The sequence below is a fragment of the Dendropsophus ebraccatus genome, chromosome 6 (assembly GCF_027789765.1).
Source record: "Dendropsophus ebraccatus isolate aDenEbr1 chromosome 6, aDenEbr1.pat, whole genome shotgun sequence".
In the NCBI taxonomy this organism is placed as follows: Eukaryota; Metazoa; Chordata; class Amphibia; order Anura; family Hylidae; genus Dendropsophus; species Dendropsophus ebraccatus.
Window position 1 is genome coordinate 10,518,849 of NC_091459.1, and position 21,996 is coordinate 10,540,844.

Sequence of the window (21,996 nt, forward strand, 5' to 3'; positions counted from 1 at the left end):
ATGCAAAATAACGTCCGTTGTTTGCGCAAATATGGCCGTTGTTATGAAATACAGACGTGTTTTTTTTAGGTAGTGTGAACATAGCCTAAATCCTGAAAACATAGAGCATTATGAACTTTCTTATCCTCTTTTCTCACCCTTACTGTAGTCAACATCCATTTTTCCAGAATTCCACAGAAAATATTTTCATATGTAGATCATTAAAAATCAGCCAGGGCCAAATAGGACAAATGTATTTCTCGTGTAGAAAAAATGTGGAATGATTTCAGTGAGCGATAAATCGTTTCAGTCTCGCCCTTTCGTCACAGATTATTTGACATATGTAATGTGTGTTGAGGTTTTGACTTTATACCGTATTTTTTTCTTTTTGTTATGTCAGGGAGAGCCTGGAGTTGTTGGCTCCAAAGGAGAGGTATGTATTACTGAACAAAGCTGTTCCCGCTTGTTACTATCAGTGTTAGGCTATGTTCACACTTTGTAAAAACAACGGTCGTATTTTATAACAATGACTGTTGTCGTGCAAATATTGGCTGTTTCCACAACAACGGCTGTTGTTATGAAATACGGCTGTTGTTTTTACATAGTGTGAACATAGACTTAAAGTGTCACTGTCATTTCATTTTTTAATTTTTTTTTGCAGAAATCAATAGTACAGGCGATTATAAGAAACTTTGTATTTTGGTCTATTAGCCGAAAAATGAATTTTTATCATAAAAAGCAGTTTGAAGCTCTCCCTCCTGTCTTCATGGTTCTCTATGGAGAGGGGAGGGGTGGAGGGAAATGAGGCACCAAAAGAGGACAACAAAGAGTTAATTTACAGCTACATCACTGGGCTATCTCCTCTGACCTCTCTGACCTCTGAATACCGGCTTTCACACAGCTCCCACTGTGTAATCCTTCGTTCTCTGCTCTCTGCTGGGGACTAATCTCCCTCCTCCCTCCTCCCCCTCCCCTCTCCATAGATTAGACAGGGCTCAACTGATGTAAAAGAGTCGAGATTTCCTGATAATGAGCAGTGGATGAGAGGGGGGGGGGGACCTGGGGAAAGTCTTTTTGAATGCAGATAATGGCAGATTTGCCTAATAAACCCAATAACAAAGTTTCTTAAAATCGCCTGGACTATCGATTTCTGCAAAAAAAGAAAGAAAAAGAAACAACAGTGACACTTAAAGCTGGATATACAGGAAATCCTAGTTTGCTATTTTGGCATTCAATGCTTTTTAAAACATCTTGTGTCTTATAAATATCGATGCCTTTTGCTGGGACTTTCACACTTGTGTCTTCTCCTTAGAATACGCTATTAATATTAGATTGATGGAGATCAGACTCCTCCCACCTCCACTGATAAGATTCTTGAAGGGGCTGCGGCACTCTTCACTGGCTACCAGGCACAGCTCCATACATCAAGTAGTGGCATTACCTGGTATTGCAGCTTACTCCATTCACTTTAGGGTTAGGTTCACACTATGTAAAAACAATGGCCGTTCTTTATCAAGTACGGTCGTTGTTTTTACATAGTGTGAACCTAGCCTAAAGAGGTACTCCGGCAAAAATCTTTTCCTTTCAGATCAACTGGTTTCAGAAAGTTATAAAGATTTGCAATATACTTCTGTTTAAAAATCCCAGGTCTTCTCATACTTATCAGCTGCTGTATGTCATGCAGGAAGTGGTGTTTTCTTTTCAGTATGACACAGTGCTCTCTGCTGCCACCTCTGTCCATGTCAGGAACTGTCCAGAGTAGTAGCAAATCCCCATAGAAAACCTCTCCTGCTCTGGCAGTTCCTGTCACGGACAGATGTAGCAGCAGAGAGCACTGTGTCAGACTGAAAAGAAAACACCATTTCTTGCAGGGTATACAGCAGCTGATAAGTATGGGAAGACGATATGTTTAAATAGAAGCAAATTACAAATCTATAGAACTTTCTGAAACCAGTTGATTTGGACTAAAGATTTTCCCTGGAGGACCCCTTTAATATCAAGATTTGCAAGTCTACTACTATTTGTGCTCGATAAACAATGAAGTGGCAGTAGCTCACACAAGAATTCTGGCTTTGTCTATAAGATGATGTGCAGGGGTGCTAGGAGTTGGACTCTTACTGATCAATATTAAAGTACTGGAAAACTGATTTGTAGGTGGGATTTACCTAAACATGAATACAATAAAATAAGATCGCTTGTTTGAGTGTCAGATGGAAAACAAAACTGCATTAGTATCAGCTGGTTTCCTGTGCAGAAAAATCCCTAACTTAAAAAAAAAACAATTCAGGGAAACACAATGGAACCCCAGTTTAAGTGCAGTGGTGTATGTAACTGAGTTATCAGTAATATGCTGTTATAAATTTCATTCATAAAGCTTTCTAAAATGTCAGAATTTTTTGTGTTTGCACATTCCACTTTATTTGCAGTACTGTTGTGGTACTGTCACAGTACTGCATCTTTTCAGTGAAAATGCTGCAGTACTGCGGCAGCACTGTAATGAAACTGCAACATGTGTGAACACAGCCTTACACTGCCATCTTTTTAGAAAGGAGGAGTTGGAGAACCAGGACCACAGGGTCTTAATGGACAAAGAGGAGAGCCAGGTGCTCCAGGATTATTTGGTGCCCCAGGTCCGAGGGGTATAAATGGGGACAGAGGACCACCCGGGCTGCCTGGACAAGAAGGAAGACCTGTATGTAGCATTCTTCTTTTAACATTATATTTTTTCTTTTAAACTAATAAGTTATACCCGACTGTAAAATTTAATAAAGACTAAAACTGGGTTCACACTACCTTTTTGCAATATGTTTAAAAAAAAAACAAAACGGATGAAAACCTGATGAAAAAAACGGATGCATTTGTGTGCATCTGTTTTGATCCTTTTTTCCATTGACTTCCCTTATAAAAAAAATGGATCAAAATGGATCTGGATCTTTTTAACAGACACAAAAACGAGGTCGACCACGTTTTTGTGCGCGCTAAAAAAAACGGATCCGTTTTCATCGGGTTTTTTTAATAATGGAAGTCAATGGAAAAACGGATCAAAACGGATGCACACAGTTGCATCTGTTTTTTTTCCATCAGTTTTTCATCCGTTTTTTGTAAAAAATAGATGAAAAAAAATGATCGGAAAAACATAGTGTGAACCCAGCCTAAGAATTAATTTCTTTTACTGATCTTCAGTTCTGTGACAACCGCAATAACTTTGCTAACAAGACTTCTTAGGGTACAGGCAAAATACGGCTATAAATCCATGTGTGAGTGTGGGGGGAGGGGTTGAACAGCCGATTTTTGCAAAAGCAGGTGGTAAAATTTGAGCATGTTCATATTTTGACAGTTGTTATTGATTACGGACGTTATTCTATATGGTGTGTGCACTGCCGGCCAATTTCCTATTAACTTCAATAAAGTGCATTATTACAGTGAAAATACGGCTCTATTTTGGTACTATTTTACTGTGTGTGAACATAGCCTAAGGACCTTATTACACAGAACGATTATCAGATTATCAGAATCAGGTAAAGAAAATAGTAAAACTGTATACTTACCTGTCCATACTTTCCAGTGTCCTCCTAGCTTGTTTATGTGCTCTCTGCTCACCACAGCGCATCAAACACTTCTGAACCTGTCTGTGCAGTGACAGGCTGCTCAACCAACCATTGACTGAGACAGGACAACACCACGGCCAGTTATTGGCTGAGCAGCCTGTCACTGCAGAGACTGGTTTGGAAGTATCGGAGTGCAGTAAAATTCGGGTTCGAGTCCATCCAAACCTGAACGTTCGGTATTTGATTAGCTGGGGCTGCTGAACTTGGATAAAGCTCTAAGGTTGTCTGGAAAACATGGATACAGCCAATGACTATATCCATGTTTTCCACATAGCCTTAGGGCTTTATCTAAGTTCAGCAGCCCCCGCTAATCACATGCCGAACGATCGGGTTCGGATGGACTCTAGTCTCTAGTGCACAGCTGTCTTCAAACTCTACTTTTGCTCTCACGTTAGCCATGATCCCTATGATCCATTGAACTACCTTACTCCATATGGGTGGGTTCACACTGAGCAAAAAGGGCGAAACTCTGCAGTAGAGCTCCCCGCCGTGGAGTCCCGCCTGCCTCAGTGTCACTATTGGATGGCTCGTGCGCCTCTGCTTCCGTCGCTCTCCACTCAAAGAATTGACATCTCAATTCTTTTGAACGAAGAGCGGCGGGAGCAGAGGTGCGTGAGCCATCCAATAGGGTGTGACACTGAGCCAGGTGTGATTCCGCGGCGGGGAGCTCCGCTGCAGAATTCTGCCCCTTTTTCTCAGTGTGAACATACAACTGATTACTGCATCACTCCCAGCTCCACCTAGAAATTCCCACTTTCTTAGTGTGAGGTGTTGCCAAGTAATTGAGATGCCACCCATAGGCAAGAGAGAAAAAACTTACAGGCCACAAAAGACTGCATACAGGGTGGAAGAAAAAAACAGGGCATGTGAATGCATCAATTCAAAGGGGTCGAACCACAACCCTTACACATGTGGACTGTATTAATTATAATTTGCATACAAGAAATAATAGTAAGACACACATCTCCGCTAGACAGCGCCCTCTTGACCTTCTCATGTGGAGAGGAAATAACATGATGTCATTACGACATGATAGGTTTCCACAGAAAACTCCTGTGTAAGCAATTAGATCTACATTCAACTAAACTCGATTGGTTAAGAAATGGTGAAAATGTGAAGTTTACTTTTTGAAGAGTTTTGCCTCACGCCTGTGTTTTCAAGGGGTTATCCAGGATTAGAAGAAAAATTAAACAGCCCTGCCCCCAGGTTATGTGTAGCATTGCAGATCATAGCTTAACTTAGCTGAAAAACCATCCCCAAACAGAGGGGGAAAATAACCTGCCGGAGTTGTCCTTTAACCCCTTCATGACCAAGGTCATTGATGCACGGATGTCCAAGTCACAATGACGCAGTATTGTCTTATTACCTTCTAAGAGCCATAACGCTTTCATTTTTCCACATACAGGGCTGGTTGGGGCATCATTTGCACCATGATCCCTAGTTTTTATTGGTAGGTTATTGGTGTAAAAGAAAAATTTTAACCACTCATAATAAAAAAAAAAACTAAAAAAATTGATATATAATATTTTAAAAAATCAGCAATTCTGGTATTTTTTCCCCCTCTTTTCGTTTAAGAAGTTCACTGTGCAGAAAAATATTGAAATATTTTAATATATTGGACAGTTCTGCATGCTACGATATATGTTTATTTAATTTATTTTTTTACATATATTTTTTTTCACTTTTATATATATATATTTTTTACACTTTTTAAACCTTTTTTTAACAGTTAAATATTCAATCATTATATTGCATATACTGATCTATTCTATGTCATTGCATAGCACAGATCAGTACTATCGGCAATCTGTATATAGAGTCTGCCTGAGAGCAGACTCTATCCATAGATCACAGATCCATCAGCTCGTTTACCTCTACTAGTCGGTGTAAGTTATGCTGCGGGGGTCCCGATCAGTCAGTGTCAGGTGCATATCTGTGATTTTTAAGGGATTAATGACAGACTATGGCTGCCTGTCATTACCTCTGGTGCCAGTGACTCCAGCTACTGTATGTGCGGAATTGGGGCCTGTGCAATAGGAACGTATATATACGTATGAGGAGGTTAAGGATAGAGAACGTTTTAGTTTTATTTTTTTCCTTTTCATGTTTAAAAGGCCAAACCACTTTAATTTTTCACCTATAGAGCCGTATGAGGTCTTAATTTTTGAGACATCAATTATACTTTGTAATGCCACATTTTAATTTTTCCATAAAGTACGCTGCAAAACCGATTATTGTCTGCATGGTGAAATTGAAAGAAAAAAAATATTTTTTTTTTTTACATTTCAGGGGGTGTTTACGTCTTTAGGCCATGTTCCTACTGCGCATAACATCAGCCATTTTGTGACCCGGCCGGGTCACAGAACGGCCGGTGTTACTTAAGACCATCCAGATGATGTTCATTTTTGTTAAATGGGGATGCAGGCGCACCACTGTGCATCCGAATCCCAATTCACCGCTGCACACAATGGAGCGTGCGACCGGAGCCGCACTCTCCATTGTGTGAACTGATGTGTTCTGTGCGGCCACTATTCAATGAATAGCAGCCGCAGAAAACTGACATGCCAGTTTTTGTGTGGCCGGATTCAGTAGTGGATTATAATAGGGGCGTTCCGGGCGGCAGCCCAGGGCCCTGAGCTCCTGGGGGGTCCATGACCACCCAAAAAGACTTATACTTTCAGTGGTATATTATCTCCTGGCTACACTTCTGCCATGATTTTCAAAAAAATCACAGTTTTTTATGGCAATTTTGCACAAATCAGGACATCATGAGATTATCTGTCCTGTACTATGAACGCCAGGCTAGTGCTGCCATAGTTACAGTGGGGGTGGGGGGCCCAGGCTTCATGAACAGCCCGGGGCCTATGGTAAAGTTAATCCGCCCCTGGCCGGATGGAATCCCATTCATTCAAATAAAATGTTTGTTTTGCATAAATTACGTCTGTTCTTGCAAATTGCAACAATAGTCATGATTTATGCTAAACATACCTTGTGTGAACATGGCCTTATACTGTTCACTGAGTGGTAAACCTCACTATGTTACTCAAGTCTGTATAATTTTTTGTTTATTTTACTACTTTTTAAAAATTTAAAATTATTGCTCTATTCTGATCCTTGTAATGTTCCTTTTTTGGTCTATAGGGCTATTTGAGGGCTCATTTTTTGTGCCATAAACTCTACTTTTTGTCGACACCTCCCTTTGGTTTATGTGACTTTTTGATAACTTTTTTCCTGGATGTAATGTGACCAAAAATCAGCAATTTTATACTTTGGCGTTTTTTTTGCCCTTGCGCCATTTACCATGCGAGATCAATAGTGAGATAGTTTAATATTTCAGGTGATTCCACACTCAACGACATATGTTTATATGTTTATATATTTTTTTTTTTTACAATTGTTAAAGGGGGGTAATTTGAAATTTCAATATGGAAAGGGACTTTTTATATCTTAGAAATCTTTTTTTTTTTTTCTTTTCTTTTTTACATTTATTTGAAACTTTTATGAGCAAAACTATGATTGCTCTTATAAATCAATGCAGTATTTAGGTACTGCATTGATTGATCTTATTTCAATTGCAATAGGCTGCTGAAGGCTGTCAGTAAAATGAATTGGCTTCCCACGATTGCATTGGACCACTAATGAAGGTTTTTAAATGCCGCTGTCAGTTTTGACAGAGACATCATTATCTGGCACAGCCAATCGGGCCATGCTTGTTAAAAACCACGGCCAACAGCCGAGAGGCTCCATGTATAGAGTGGGCTCACATCCTGTGCTTGCACTATACACTGTTGACAGCATCAGACGAGCATTACCTATGGAGGGAAATATGCACCATGGTATGCATTTAATAAAATCTTCTTACAACATTGCAATTGAATTGGAAGTCTGGAGAGTGCAGTCGGCACTGGCGGCACCGTGACGATTTGGGTATGGGATACTGGACCAAGACTCAGGTAGCTTGTCCTCGGGGTGCTCCCAACAAGAAGTAGAGTGCAAGTGTAACAGAGAGTAAAGCATGGGGCACTCACCGATAAATTCAAGCTTTGTATTCCTTTATTGCATGAAGTTCAAATCCTATGGAAGGGAGGACAGGTGAGTGAGTATCAGTGAGTGAACCATGCTTTTCTCTCTGTTTGTTACAATTGCAATTGAATTGCAACTCCCAAAAGTGACATTGATTCTTATTCCAACACAGTCCTTTTACAGTGATGCCATGTTTGTTATAGTGTTACTTTAAATAGATCACACATAATAGGAAACTAATATTCATATTTTCATAACAAGATTTTGTAAATTTAGATGTACAGTTCATACGTGAGATATCTTTGTAACACACTATATTCATGTCCGTGTTTTTGCTTTTATAAAGGGTAAAGAACAATCAGAACAATTTATACGGGAAATTTGCATTGATGTTTTAAAAGGTATGTTTCCATACCAGGAACTATGCATCTCGTAAAACAGTTTGTAATTTTTTGTTTTAAGCCTTTGGGAAAAAAAAGCTAAAAGTGTAACTGTAATTTTTTTTTTTTGTAGATATCAATAGTGAGAGAGATTTAAAAAAACGTAGGTTTAATTAGGAAAAGCCTCTTTCTGTATTCAAAAAGCTGTTTTCCAGCAACCCCCCTCACTTCTTATCTGTGCATTTTCAGCCAAAGCCATCTTCATTACTGTGGAGCAAAGTCAAGACGGGTTTGATGAGTTCATTATAACCTATGGAGGGGGAAGGGGCCGAGGGGGATGAGTGAGCATGGAGAGCAGAGAAGCAGATGTAGTTTGGAGACTGTCTGGGCACATAAAACACTGGATTCATAGGTCAGAAAGATCAGTGCTTATCTGGGAGCTTGGTGAGAGAAGGTTGCAGGTTGTAATGTTTTACAGGGATGAATTTTTTCCTCACTCATCCCCCTCGGTCCCTTCCCTCTCCATAGAGGCAAAAAAGCCTCTTTCTGTACTCATTACAGAGGAACAAAGTGAAGACGGGTTTGCTGAGACCATTATAAGCTATGGAGGGGAAAGAGGCTGATGAGTTAGCAGGGAGAGCAGAGAAGCAGCCTTGCAATTTGGAGACTGTCTGGACACATAAAATGCTGTATTCAGAGGTCAGAAAGGTCAGTGCTTATCTGGGAGCTTGGTCAGAGAAGATTGCAGGATGTAGTGTTTTGCAGAGTTGCCCTTTCTCCTCTCCGTGCTCACTCATCCTCTCACCCCCCCCCCCTCCATCCCCCCGGACCCCTTCCCACTCCCTAGAGCAGTGCTTCTCAAACTATTTCTACTGGAGCCTCACCCAACAGACCAAGGCAATGCCTGGGCCTCACCAGACTGACCAAGAGGGTGCCTGGGCCTCACTATCTGTGGTAAAAGTCTATTTAAAAGCTGAAAATAATGCTAGGGCTAGCTTACACCCGTCTCCCAAGCTCTATATACTAATAAAGAAAGTACAAAATAAATTAATAATGTTGCTAAAATGGCTAAATGATTTTGGAGGACTGTGCAGATCATAGTTACTTTTGTAAAAAACTGGCTCCCTAGCTGGGCCTCACCAACAACTAGGGGGCGCCTTACTGGTAAGGCCCACCTCACAGTTTGAGAAGAACTGCCCTAGAGAATAATGGACACAGAAATCCTGAAGTGAGGGGTGAGGTAGGAAAACAGCTCTCTCAGTACAGAAGGAAACTCTTTTGCTCAATAAAACCTATTACAGAGTTTCCTAAAATCGCTTGCACTATTGATAGTTATTGATTTCTGAAAAATTACATTATTTATGAACTCATAGGGAATCTTTTTTTTTTTTTTTTTTTTAATTATTATTAACATGTACGTTATCTGAGCTACAACTGGTTTATATGTTACAATCAGTGTTTTGTTTTCTATTTCTATCCATTCAATAGCCCATTTACCATCCATACTTCATTCTGAAAGGATACAAAGTTGTGATCAATGTAAAACTCAACAAGGACCTCCTGGGGTTCCTGGACCCCCGGGGCCATTTGGCTTGGAAGGTCCAAGGGGGCATCCTGGATTACCTGGCAGAAATGGCTTCCCAGGCCCTGTAGGACATCCAGGACGACCAGGCATTCCAGGATCTAAAGGTACAACATGTGATGCTGAGAGTTTATTACAAAGTATCATTATTCAAGGTAGGATGAAACAATGTCTTATTCTCTCCTACAGCACATACATTAGGTCAAATATACAGTATGTCATTTGTGATATGGGGTTTTCTCCCACTGGGGGCGGGCCGGCCTGCCTCCAGTGCTTCAGCCCGGGTCGACGCCTGGTAATAGACCGGTTCAAAAAAAGGACCGTGGAGCGGCATCCCCTTGCCAGCGCTCTACTATTGATATGCTACAACTAAAGTGAATATACCTAATGGTACATTCGCTTTAACGCACCTTTACGGCTATGTTCACACAACCTATTTTTATTGTGTTTTAAACCAACATTACATTCGCATCATACAGTTTACGGCAGTAATCTCGCTTCACAATGATGGCTGTCCTAAAACGTTTGAAAATTTGGACAGAGCGCTTTGGCGCATGGGCAATTAAAGAAAAGAGCTTTGAAGACCAGTGATCCAGCCAGGGGGCTGTATGAGAATCTGGGGCACAGATAATACCACAGAGACGACGCAGGCACAAACGCTTTAGGCCCCGCCTCATTGACACTGTTACTGAAGATGAAAAGATGATTTTTCACCCGCAAATTCAGGGAGGACTTCACTTCATCTAAGGAACAGTACCAGTAGTTTGGCGGGGGGGGGGGGGGGGGGGAAATCGCATTTTTACCTGAGTTTGGCTTCGTTCACACTGAGCAAGAACGGCAGACTGCAGGTCTTAGTAGCAGCGGCCAATTGCAGCGGCCGGCTAATTAACTAATCAAATGCAGCTGTCAAAGCTGACAGCTGCATTTGATTAGTGACTGTGCCCCTGTCCCTGGTGTCTAGTGCGGGATCTCCCCCCCCCCCCCGCGATGTGATCGCGGAGGGGAGATCCGTTGTAATGAGCCGATATCACGCTGATCCCGGCTCGGCAATCTATTTAGATCGTCTGCAGCAGACCATTATAATAGAGCACTGATCTGATGGATCAGTGCTCTGTTATATACACAGCATTGATCTTAATGGGAGATCAGTGCTGTGTATATAGAAGTCCCCCAGGGGGATCAGTGCTATGTATATAGGGGTCCCCCAGGGGGCTTCTAATTACTGTATGTGAAAACAAAATAAAGTGTTTTTATTAATAAATAACCCCCTCCCCTAATAAAAGTCCAAATCACCCCGCTTTTTCCCATGTTATAAATAAAAATAAATAAACAAACAAACAAACATGTTTTGTATCGCTGCTTGCAATATTTTATTTAATTCATGATCCCTCACGGTAAACGGCGTAAGTGCAAAAAAATTCCAAGTGCAAAATTGCGCATTTTTGGTCACATCAAATCCAGAAAAGTTGTAATAAAAAGCGATCAAAAAGTTGCACATGTGCAATCAAGGTACCGATAGAAAGAACACATCATGGCGCAAAAAATGACACCCCACACAGCCGTAATCGTACCGACTTGAGGAACATATATAACATGTAAGTTTTTCCATAGGACACACGGCGTAAAAACGAAGCCCCCCCAAAGAAAAGAATTGTGTTTTTTTTTCAATTTCACTACGCATATAATTTCTGTCTGGTTTCGCAGCATATTTTATGCAAAAATTCCGCCTGTCATTGCAAAGTACAATTAGTGAGCAAAAAATAAGGGCTTATGTGGGTCCGTAGGTGTAAAAATGCCACTGCTATGGCCTTATATACACAAGGAGGAAAAAACGAAAACGCAAAAAAGAAAATTAGCCCGGTCCTTAAGGGGTTAAGACAACCAGTGTCTCGATGATAATTCTCTAAATTCTAGGTAATTGTTGTGTTTATAAACACTAGAAGAAGTTTGGAATAAATAAAGAAACATTGATACCCACAGGCCCACCTGGAAAGCATGGCTTGAAAGGAGAAAAGGGAGATGCAGAGCCGGGGATACAAGGGCCGCCAGGAGTTCCAGGTATTGTAGATGTAATTTGTTGTTATAATCAAGTAAATGTACAAGGAAAATCTGCTATATCTTCTAAGACACCAAACCTGCCCTGCTAAATTGCAATACTCCAGATTTATGTACCTTGGAATCACAGGTAGACTACTCATTTCTGTGCAAGGTGCGGAAATCACAGAAGTTAAAGGAGAAGTCCGGCCATTTGTAAAATCTGGCAGCCAGCAAGGGCAAATTTTATCAGGAGTAAGAACTTACCTATCCCTGTGTCCGCGATGAGCGGTGAGACCAGCCTCGGGACTCCGGCCAGGCTCCGGGATCTCTGACATGTCATGACCCGGCTCATGGACTGGAAACTCAATCAGTGACTGGGGTGGGACGCCACTATAGTCACTGAGTGGCTGAGCAGCAGCCAGTCCATCAGCCGGGACAAGACTTTTTGCCTGTCATTACAACTTGGGGCAAAATGCCTTCTCGAGGTCTGTCCTGCCGCTCACCATGGGCAGAGGTAGGAGAGGTAAGTGCATACCATTTACCTCTCAACCTTTCACCCCAGGGGCAAAGTCTGCCCAACCCCCCGGTAGAGCCCTTTAGGACAGCGTAAGTATCTGGGGCTCTACCGGGGGGTCAGGCGGGCTCTGCCCTGGGTGCTGGGGCGAAAGGTTTCAATGACCAGAGCTAATGGGGTTTTCATAATTTACTATACAGTAGATGAAGTTGCACTTTAACATTTAATTTTTTACTATTGTAGGACCCATGGGACCACCAGGAATAAGCAAAGAAGGTCGACCCGGATTACCGGGGCCACCAGGCCGAGACGGAGAACGTGGATCTCCTGGAACACAAGGCTCTTCAGGGCAACCAGGAATTTGTGACCCATCTCTTTGTTTTAGCGCAATTGTTGGAAGAGATCCATTTAGAAAAGGACCAAACTATTAACAGTAATTTTTTTTAGTAGAATTTTTTTTTTTTTTTTGTCTTTGCGTCTTTCATGTCTCAGGAAGATTTCTAATGGTCAGCTTTACACAAGTACCTCTTTATAAATAATAAAAAAAAATGTCTTCAGAAAACAATACTGAAGATAAATGAATCTGAAGGCTGAATGTGGTGACATATATATAAAGTAAGTTCTATATTTATCTATCTGTAAGGTAAGCAGATATAAAACTGTGAAATTGTTTCACATCGAGTCCTGTTACATAAAATGTCTAGTAATAAGAATTAGAATATCATATTTTTGTGTTAAAACTACATATTATGTCAAAGGAGAATATGAAAACGAGTGCAGTTTATTTAAAAAAAAAAATAGATTCTTTTTCTGAGAAAGTCCAAATTATATGCTAAATGATGTACCCTACATGAAAGACGACCATCATCGTTTGGACCGGAATTAAATATTTTTTACCAACAATTTCTATTGTTTTTATTTGATTGAAATATTAGATTTCCTCTTTATCGCTTACTTATTGCTCTTGTGGTGTCTCTGTACAGTTTACATTTGGGTAAGGGGTTAAAAGGGTTGTTCACAAACAAAAATGTTTTCTTTTAAATCAACCAGTGACAGAAAATGCCAAAGATTTGTAATTTACTTCTATTAAAAAAAAAATCTCAAGTCTTCCAGTACTTGTCAGCTGCTGTATGTCTTGCAGGAAGTGGTGTATTCTTTCCAGTCTGACACAGTGCTCTCAGCTGCCACCTCTGTCCATATCAGGAACTGTCCAGAGCAGGAGCAAATCCCCATAGAAAACCTCTCCTGCTCTCCAGACTGGAAAAAAAAAGCCACTACCTGCAGGACATATATATATACAGATACTCCAGCGGATGATACAAAAACACTACCTAGTGATAATGTCTTACAATTTACCACCATCCAATTTAGTAACTACGGAGATCGCCTACAATAGACATATCCACAAAAATTGGATGGACACCCGTATAAAAGTTAATATCTTTATTTAATGACACTAAACATACAATATAAAACCGAGAGGCAATTCAAAACATGAACATTTGAAGATACAGTGGCTCGCACTAGTGTAAAGTTCGTAGAGAAAAAAACGGGGAAAAATTGCAGGAAATGGAACGTGAGAAGTATATACATATATGAGAATATATATATATATATATATATATATATATATATATATATATATATGAATAGGTGGTGCTTACCCCTTCTTCAGACTGAAAATATATAATAATATAGAAAAAAAGAGAAATGATCGGGGGGCACTCACCATTAAAGTCTTCTTTATTACTTCACATTTAAAAGCTTCATGCAGCAAGGAACGAGGACGCCAGTATCATGATGATTGCAGGGGGCGTAACAGCTGTTTCACACGTGATTCGTGCTTCTACAGACGCTGACAATGCACATCTCCTTGGTGCTTCTCTTTTACATGCTGTATTAATCGTGGAGCTCCACGATTAATACAGCCTGTAAAAGAAAAGCACCAAGGAAATGTGCATGGTTTAAAATTCTGGGACTTAAACGAATACGTCCTATAACAAACAGACAATAACAAAACATTGTTACAAGAAGAAGCCAAGATAATTATAGCTACTAATGCTCAAGGTCCGGCCGGACTTAACGATAGAATCGAATTAAATATGTTTCTATAATATACTGCCATGCCATACATTCCTAATATAGAATATTTAGATATACTATATCTCTTTACCTGGTTAAAATGATTGTATATTTTATTATATTTGATGTTTTTAAATAACGTCCTATGTGGTTAGTCTAGAGTGCGTATGCCTGGATAGTTTAAGTACTGAAGGTATTGTGTACATAGTCAGCGTCTGTAGAAGCACGAATCACGTGTGAAACAGCTCTCACGCCCCCCGCAATCTTCATGATACTGGTGTCCTCGTTCCTTGCTGCATGAAGCTTTTAAATGTGAAGTAGTAAAGAAGTTTTTAATGGTGAGTGCCCCCGATCATTTCTCTTTTTTTTCTATATTGTTATTATATAATTCAAAACATGAGATGTTCCAGACAATGTGATTGGGGATAAACTAAATGGGGCTGTACGCAATAAATATCATTCAAAAGTGTGAAAGACAGTGTGAATATGAAGCTGTATATAAGGGATCACAACACTCAGCAGTCTTTACTCTCAACCAACATGGTAATTATCTGCTGTGTCTCATTAGTATCTCCTATTTAGCGGCACTATCACTGAGCATATCTAGTCCATAATAACCACACTACGCTCATATGTAAGAATATTTATAATTATTGCACAGGTCCCATATAAGAACATTGCATCTTACCCATTGATCTCACAAATCTGGACAATTCCCCAACGCACGTTTCACGATTGTAAAGCGACCTATTCGCTTCCTCAGGGGATGCCTTGTGGGTACCAGACTCCCAACTACACAACTCGTACTATATGCTGGACTTTCTCAATCCACTTATTTAAAGTAGGTGGGGTTTCATCCCTCCAGTGTAAGGTGATGAGAAGTTTTGCTGCAGTAAGCAATAGAGTTGGCAAATGGTTTTTAGCTGGTGAAAACATTTTTTAAGTGATATTTAAGGTAATACTATCACCCCCCTTACTCTATGTGCCGTTCTCTGCACCATCCACAAGCTTAGCTGCTGCACATTTAATAAATACCTGTATAACACCTGTCTGTGTCTTCTCGTCATCAGCGGACAGTGTCACCAAAATTCTGGAACAATGCCAAACACAATGGATGACTTAAAGATTTTTCCAATTACATAAAAGCATTCCAGATTTCCTTGTCAACTTAGTTGACATAAAATAAAAATGCCCCCGTAAGATCGTAAGACAGCTAATGAACCTAGATAGGAAAAAAGCCTCGTAATTGCCGAGCTCTTCTGTGGCCCACGCTGCATACTTTCCATAAGATCTAAAATTTTTACAGACAAGTTTGCTCCAAAGCATGATCTCTCAGTTTTGGAACCTTTCCATAACGTTCCTATTAATCCTAATTGGAGTTTTTATATATATATATATATATATATATAAATAGCAAGGTGTATAAACGGGCACATTAGAGGTTGATAGACCTCTTTGAAGAAGGGTACTCCGGCGAAAATCTTTTCTTTCAAGTCAACTGGTTTCAGAAATTCATATAGTTTTGTCATTTACTTCTATTTAAAAATCTCCAGTCTTCTAGTACTTATCAGCTGCTGCATGTCCTTTCTGCCCATGTCAGGAACTGTCCAGAGCAGGAGAGTTTTTCTATGGAGATTTGCTGCTGCTCTGGACAGTTCCTGACATGGACAGAGGTGGCAGCAGAGAGCAGTGTGTCAGACTGGAGAGAATACACCACTTCCTGCAGCATATCCGGTAGCTCGGGTCCCTGAAGCAACCAGGGACCCGAGCGGCAGTATGCGGCCACCAGAGCTGGAGCGGGGGAGGTAAGAGCACGTTATTTCTTTTATCCTCCCCAGCACCTGGTTAAAAAATGGCTCTGGCCAGACTTCTCCTTTAACCATTTGATAATATCCGCTGCGGATACGCCCAGTGTGTTTGTACCTTTACAATGTACTGTCAATAAGCAATTTTAAGAAATTCTATAATAGGTTTTACTAAGTAAAAGAGTTTTCTTTTGTACCCAAAAAGCTGTTTTCCAACCTCCTCCCCCCTCGCTTCAGAAGAAGCAGGATTTCTGTGTCCATTATGCTCTATGGAGAGGGGAGGGGTCGAGAAGGATGAGTGAGCACGGAGAGGAGAAAAGCAGGCCTGTACAAAACACTACATCCTGCAATCTTCTCTCACCAAGTTCACAGATAAGCACTGACTTTTCTGATCTCTGAATCCAGCGTTTTATGTGCCCAGACAGTCTCCAAACTGCACAAGCTGGTTCTGTCCTCTTCCTGCTCACTCATCCCCCTCAACAACTTTTCCTTCTATAGGTTATAATGGACTCAGCAATTCCATCTTCACTTTGCCTCTCTGAAGACGACTTTGCCTGATAATGCAAGAAGTAAGGGGGGAGGGAGGAAAACAGCTTTTTGAGTACAGAAAGATGCTTTTTTTTGCCTAATAAAACCTATTACAGAGTTTCTTAAGACCTCTTATATTAGGGCCATGTTCACACACTGGAAGAGACCGGCCGTTCCGTGACTCGGCCGTGTCACGGAACGGCCGGTTTCTGCCCGGATCATCCCGGCCGGCACTTAAGTACCGGCCGGATGATCTTTCCGGCCGCAGGGTTCTGATGCGGGCACATCAGCGTGCGCCCGCATCAGAACCTCCCACAACACACAATGAAGCAAGCGGCCGGAGCCACTTGCTTCATTGTGTGAACTGACACGGTTTCCTACTGCCGCAGAAAACTGACATGTGTATACGCTCCGGCCCAGATTCCATAGGGGTTCCACACTGCATAAAGTACGGCCATACAAGGGCCATACTTTTACGTAGTGTGAACATAGCCTAAAAATGTATATGACAGCTACACTTTAAATGATGAACCCAATCCTTTTATTTTATATTTCTTTTCTATTTAACGTGTAAATGACATTGTATTTCCCATAGAACTTTGGGGCAGCTGGGGTCAAAATAAAGTTTAGGCCAGATCACAATAAAAAAAAAGAAAGTAAAAGAGAACATAGAATATGTACTGGTTACAAATGAGGTGGGATTGAGATTATGCCAAGTAACGCAGTGATCTTTCCCAAGAGGTTCATCCTAGGACAAAGGTACTGTAGAAATTTCCTCTAGGCGATTTTTTTTTTAGGATAGCCTACAAATTCATAACACATTGACAGCCAATGAAATTTTTCTTGGTGTGTTACAAGACTGTATGTCCCTAATACCAGATACCTAAACCGAAAATAATACACGTACCCAGTACTTCATATTAATAGGAAGATTTTTATTGGAATACCAGTTAATAAAGTTAACTTTGAGCGGAATGTAAAATTACAAACTAGACTGTTTAGCAGAAATTGTCTATATGCTAAACTGAATACATACTACTTTTCTGCCAGGGAGTTGGATGAAACTCTACATGGCACAATGCTGTTTGTCTCTGTGAGTAAGTCCCCAGATGTGCAGCAGATGTTTTTCACATGTGCAGGACTTGTTTCTTATATTTTGAGACTTTAACTACTAGGGATAATGATCAACACTGAAAATATACAAGGTAAAAAAAAAAAATATATATATATATATATATATATATATGAATGAAAGAAATTGCTGAAAAATATGCATTGGAGAAACTAAACATTCACTAATCTTACATAATTACTCTATGGCCCATTTAACCTTCAAGGCAACATTGGAAAAAAAAAAAAAAAATTCAGATAAATATTTAGGTAATTCTGAGTTCCAAATGATTTGCATTTAGCCGTGACACCCACGTCAGTGCCTATCGGTTTTCACCCATGTCTGAGTCTCCTCCTTTATTTAACACACCGGCCTGCCAACAATAACTTTTTGCCCTTTACACTGGCCGCTCTTCAAGGTCGGGGACTCTCAGGAATGTTTTTCTAACGAACTGCAACAATGTTGGATAATTAAGTTTATATAAAAGTTTTGCTCGATGAAGCTTCTACAAGGGTTTTTATGGTTTCAGATATTAATGTGCAACATTCACACCCTGGGCCTGAGTGGCGATAAAATATTTCCTTACTATTCGTATTACACATATCCTATATAAGAAGGTGAGCAAGAGAGTAACACGTAATCATGAAGCCCTGCAGCTAAAGCTGGATGGGGCCTGCTCCTCGGTGTAAAGAGCAGCTTATAAGATAAGGAAGTGGAATTACAGCCATGGACGTCTTTGTGTCCTTGGATCTTATCCTCCTATTTTTTGGCCCATCAATGCTTCACATTCCATTATTCACTGCCTCTTCCTATTCTTAAACCCTTAAATCTTTTACGTCCTGTTTCTGACTGCAGCATGGTTTACCAGCCTGGTAATTCTGCAGACCCATATTAAATATCTTGAGCTCCTTCCACCCAGCCTTAATACTGACCCCAGACATGTAGAGGTTACATGTTAGTAGCCCTGGTGCATGCAGGCTTTCTACTATCAGTCATATTATGAGTCTTTTTGTTTTTTTCAGATCTGACATGGCTACATGCTAGTAGTCCCAGTGTAGTGTCCCAGTACAGATGGTCCACTAAGTCTTATTCCATCTGGGTAAAGGGCCTCTGTTAGGTATTGCACTAGAAGGGGATGAAGGTGCTTGTTTCTATTTCCCCACTAGGTGTCACTCTCTGTCTTATGTGTAAGTCTTTTCTATGAGCACAGCTGAAGAAAGGTTATGAGGTAACTGTTGTTGCCATGTGTTACTATTTTGTCCAACCACGGGTGCAGGTATCTTTCCCTCACTTTCCACCTATTACACTTCTTCTCTCTCCTGTCCCCAGTATCCCCACCCCTCACAGAGGAGCTCATTAACCCTGATAAAAGAAAGGTTAGTTCTTGTAGGGAGGGTCTTTAGTCAGTCTTGTCAGTAGAGGTGTAGAGGGACTAAGACAGCAGCAAAGCTCCAGTCACAGCTCCTACCCAGGTCTGGCCTGAGGGCCTTGGACTTTCTCCAAAGCTTACTCTACCTAGTCATGTTGGGCTAGTGCTACAGGTGGTGAGGCTATAGTCAAGGGATGCAGAGAACCTCCCTGGACTACTTTTTCTACAAGTCACTGCACAAGGTCTGCAGGAGGTACTACAAGTCACTGCAGGTACTCTAACCATGAGTTTTTTCAGAACCCCCAGCTGAAGGAGTCTGGACAGGGCTCCTCTACCGTAAGCCTACTGTCAGCCCATTAGTTCTTGCCAAACCGGTCTCTATTCTACCTACAATCTATTCCACTTTCTGTCTCCACCGCACCTGTGTGAGTACTTGTGTTGCACTGAAGATTCTGAATGTAGACATGTTCCTGACTCTGTCCAATTTTTATGTTACTGCACCTACACTGCACTTACCCCTTACACTTAGGCTATCCCTTTTTTCAAGCACAGTGGCCGTGTGTCCAACACCACTCCTGGCTTTTGTGACAAGTACCCAAGTGTACCCAACCTCACCTAGCTGTACCACCACCTCACAGCTACCCCGGGCCATGGCTGGTCTATCTACCATATCCCACAATTTAAGGGTAATTGCTATATATTCTGATGTTCATGTAATTTTTGAACCTTCTGTGGTTTTTATTTCATATGTAAAAATTAAACATAAAGAATTATAATAAAAAAAAGTTGTTTTATGACATCACGACAAATGTTTTATTTGTCCAGCAATGTTGCATATAGCCATTGTCTCTACTCCCACGTTGGGAAGTGGGTTAGGAGCGTAGAGGTGGTCATGGGGGGTATGATCAGAGAGAAATAGGTCCAATCTCAGTGGCAGTATGAGCAGGAATAATACTGTTGTTCAGTAGGATGTAATTCAAACTCTGACAAGAGTTATGGGCTGTGGAGTAGTAGATAAAGTCAAGTGCAGATGGGAAGAGTAGTCTCCAGCCGTCATGAGTCTTGACCTACTGTAGATTTTTGGTAAGTTCAGCATTTTTTTTTACAGCGTGATAACAACAAAAAATACAGTAAGTATAGCTGTTACTGTATATACCTGGATACAGTAAGTATAGCTGTTATATGGCTACCTTCAGGAGACTGGACCTGGATACAGTAAGTATATCTGTTATATAGCTTCCTTCAGGAGACTGGACCTGGATACAGTAAGTATAGCTGTTATATAGCTGCCTTCAGGAGACTGGACCTGGATACAGTAAGTATAGCTGTTATATAGCAGCCTTCAGAAGACTGGACCTGGATACAGTAAGTATAGCTGTTATATAGCAGCCTTCAGGAGACTGGACCTGGATACAGTAAGTATAGCTGTTATATATCAGCCTTCAGGAGACTGGACCTGAATACAGTAAGTATAGCTGTTATATAGCTGCCTTTAGGAGACTGGACCTGCATACAGTAAGTATAGCTGTTATATAGCTGCCTTCAGGAGACTGGACCTGGATACAGTAAGTATAGCTGTTATATATCAGCCTTCAGGAGACTGGAACAGGATAAAGTAAGTATAGCTGTTATATGGCTACCTTCAGGAGACTGGGCCTGGATACAGTAAGCATAGCTGTTATATAGCTTCCTTCAGGAGACTGGGTCTGGATTTCTGGTAAGTATAGCTGGTATATAGCAGCCTTCAGGAGACTGGACCTGGATACAGTAAGTATAGCTGTTATATGCACAAGCCAAAAAGACAGAAATGGCTGCACATCGCACCCATGGCTGACACGAAAGCTTATTCAGCTACATTTAAAACCAACATCAGTAATTTGGCAAAACCATATTGCCTCATGTACCACGTGCAGGTCTTCTGATACACATGAGTCCCTAACCAAAAAACATCACCGTGCCGGTCAGTGACCACAATCTCCGCAAAACGTGCGCAAGCAGAGAAGGGGGGCCACGGAATGGCCCTGCAACCCCATTGTCACAGGACCAGACCCTAAAGGGCCCCCCGGACCCCGCAGGCGCCACTGGCGGAAAAAGTGGACGCCAAGCAACACAAGTGTGAACAAGCTCTTACCTCTCTCTCCATTCCTCTGCAGGTAGAATGGGAGAATACTAGGAGATCCTCCCCTTATGTACACAGGTGCTTCCTGCTAATTTGGATCACATGGGTCTTACAAAGCACGAGTGCTAGCCACAATGAAAAAAGTGTATAGTATAGCTGTTATATAGCTGCCTTCAGGAGACTGGACCTGGATACAGTAAGTATAGCTATTATATAGCAGCCTTCAGGAGACTGGACCTGGATACAGTAAGTATAGCTATTATATAGCTGCCTTCAGGAGACTGGACCTGGATACAGTAAGTATAGCTGTTATATATCAGCCTTCAGGAGACTGGAACAGGATAAAGTAAGTATAGCTGTTATATGGCTACCTTCAGGAGACTGGGCCTGGATACAGTAAGCATAGCTGTTATATAGCTTCCTTCAGGAGACTGGGTCTGGATTTCTGGTAAGTATAGCTGGTATATAGCAGCCTTCAGGAGACTGGACCTGGATACAGTAAGTATAGCTGTTATATGCACAAGCCAAAAAGACAGAAATGGCTGCACATCGCACCCATGGCTGACACGAAAGCTTATTCAGCTACATTTAAAACCAACATCAGTAATTTGGCAAAACCATATTGCCTCATGTACCACGTGCAGGTCTTCTGATACACATGAGTCCCTAACCAAAAAACATCACCGTGCCGGTCAGTGACCACAATCTCCGCAAAACGTGCGCAAGCAGAGAAGGGGGGCCACGGAATGGCCCTGCAACCCCATTGTCACAGGACCAGACCCTAAAGGGCCCCCCGGACCCCGCAGGCGCCACTGGCGGAAAAAGTGGACGCCAAGCAACACAAGTGTGAACAAGCTCT

At 41.2% G+C, this 21,996-nt stretch overlaps 1 protein-coding gene across 1 annotated transcript in view; it reads left to right on the top strand.

The window, feature by feature from the left end:
- Positions 1-12,998, top strand: part of COL21A1 (collagen type XXI alpha 1 chain) — a 126,366-nt gene extending 113,368 nt beyond the window's left edge. Inside the window, exons 25-30 of the mRNA XM_069973415.1 lie at positions 380-412; positions 2,525-2,671; positions 7,957-8,011; positions 9,479-9,679; positions 11,553-11,630; positions 12,367-12,998. Coding sequence (XP_069829516.1) covers positions 380-412; positions 2,525-2,671; positions 7,957-8,011; positions 9,479-9,679; positions 11,553-11,630; positions 12,367-12,554 — 702 coding nt within the window. The 3' untranslated portion in view covers positions 12,555-12,998. The remainder of the gene's footprint in view (positions 1-379; positions 413-2,524; positions 2,672-7,956; positions 8,012-9,478; positions 9,680-11,552; positions 11,631-12,366) is intronic.
- Positions 12,999-21,996: the final 8,998 nt, after the last annotated feature.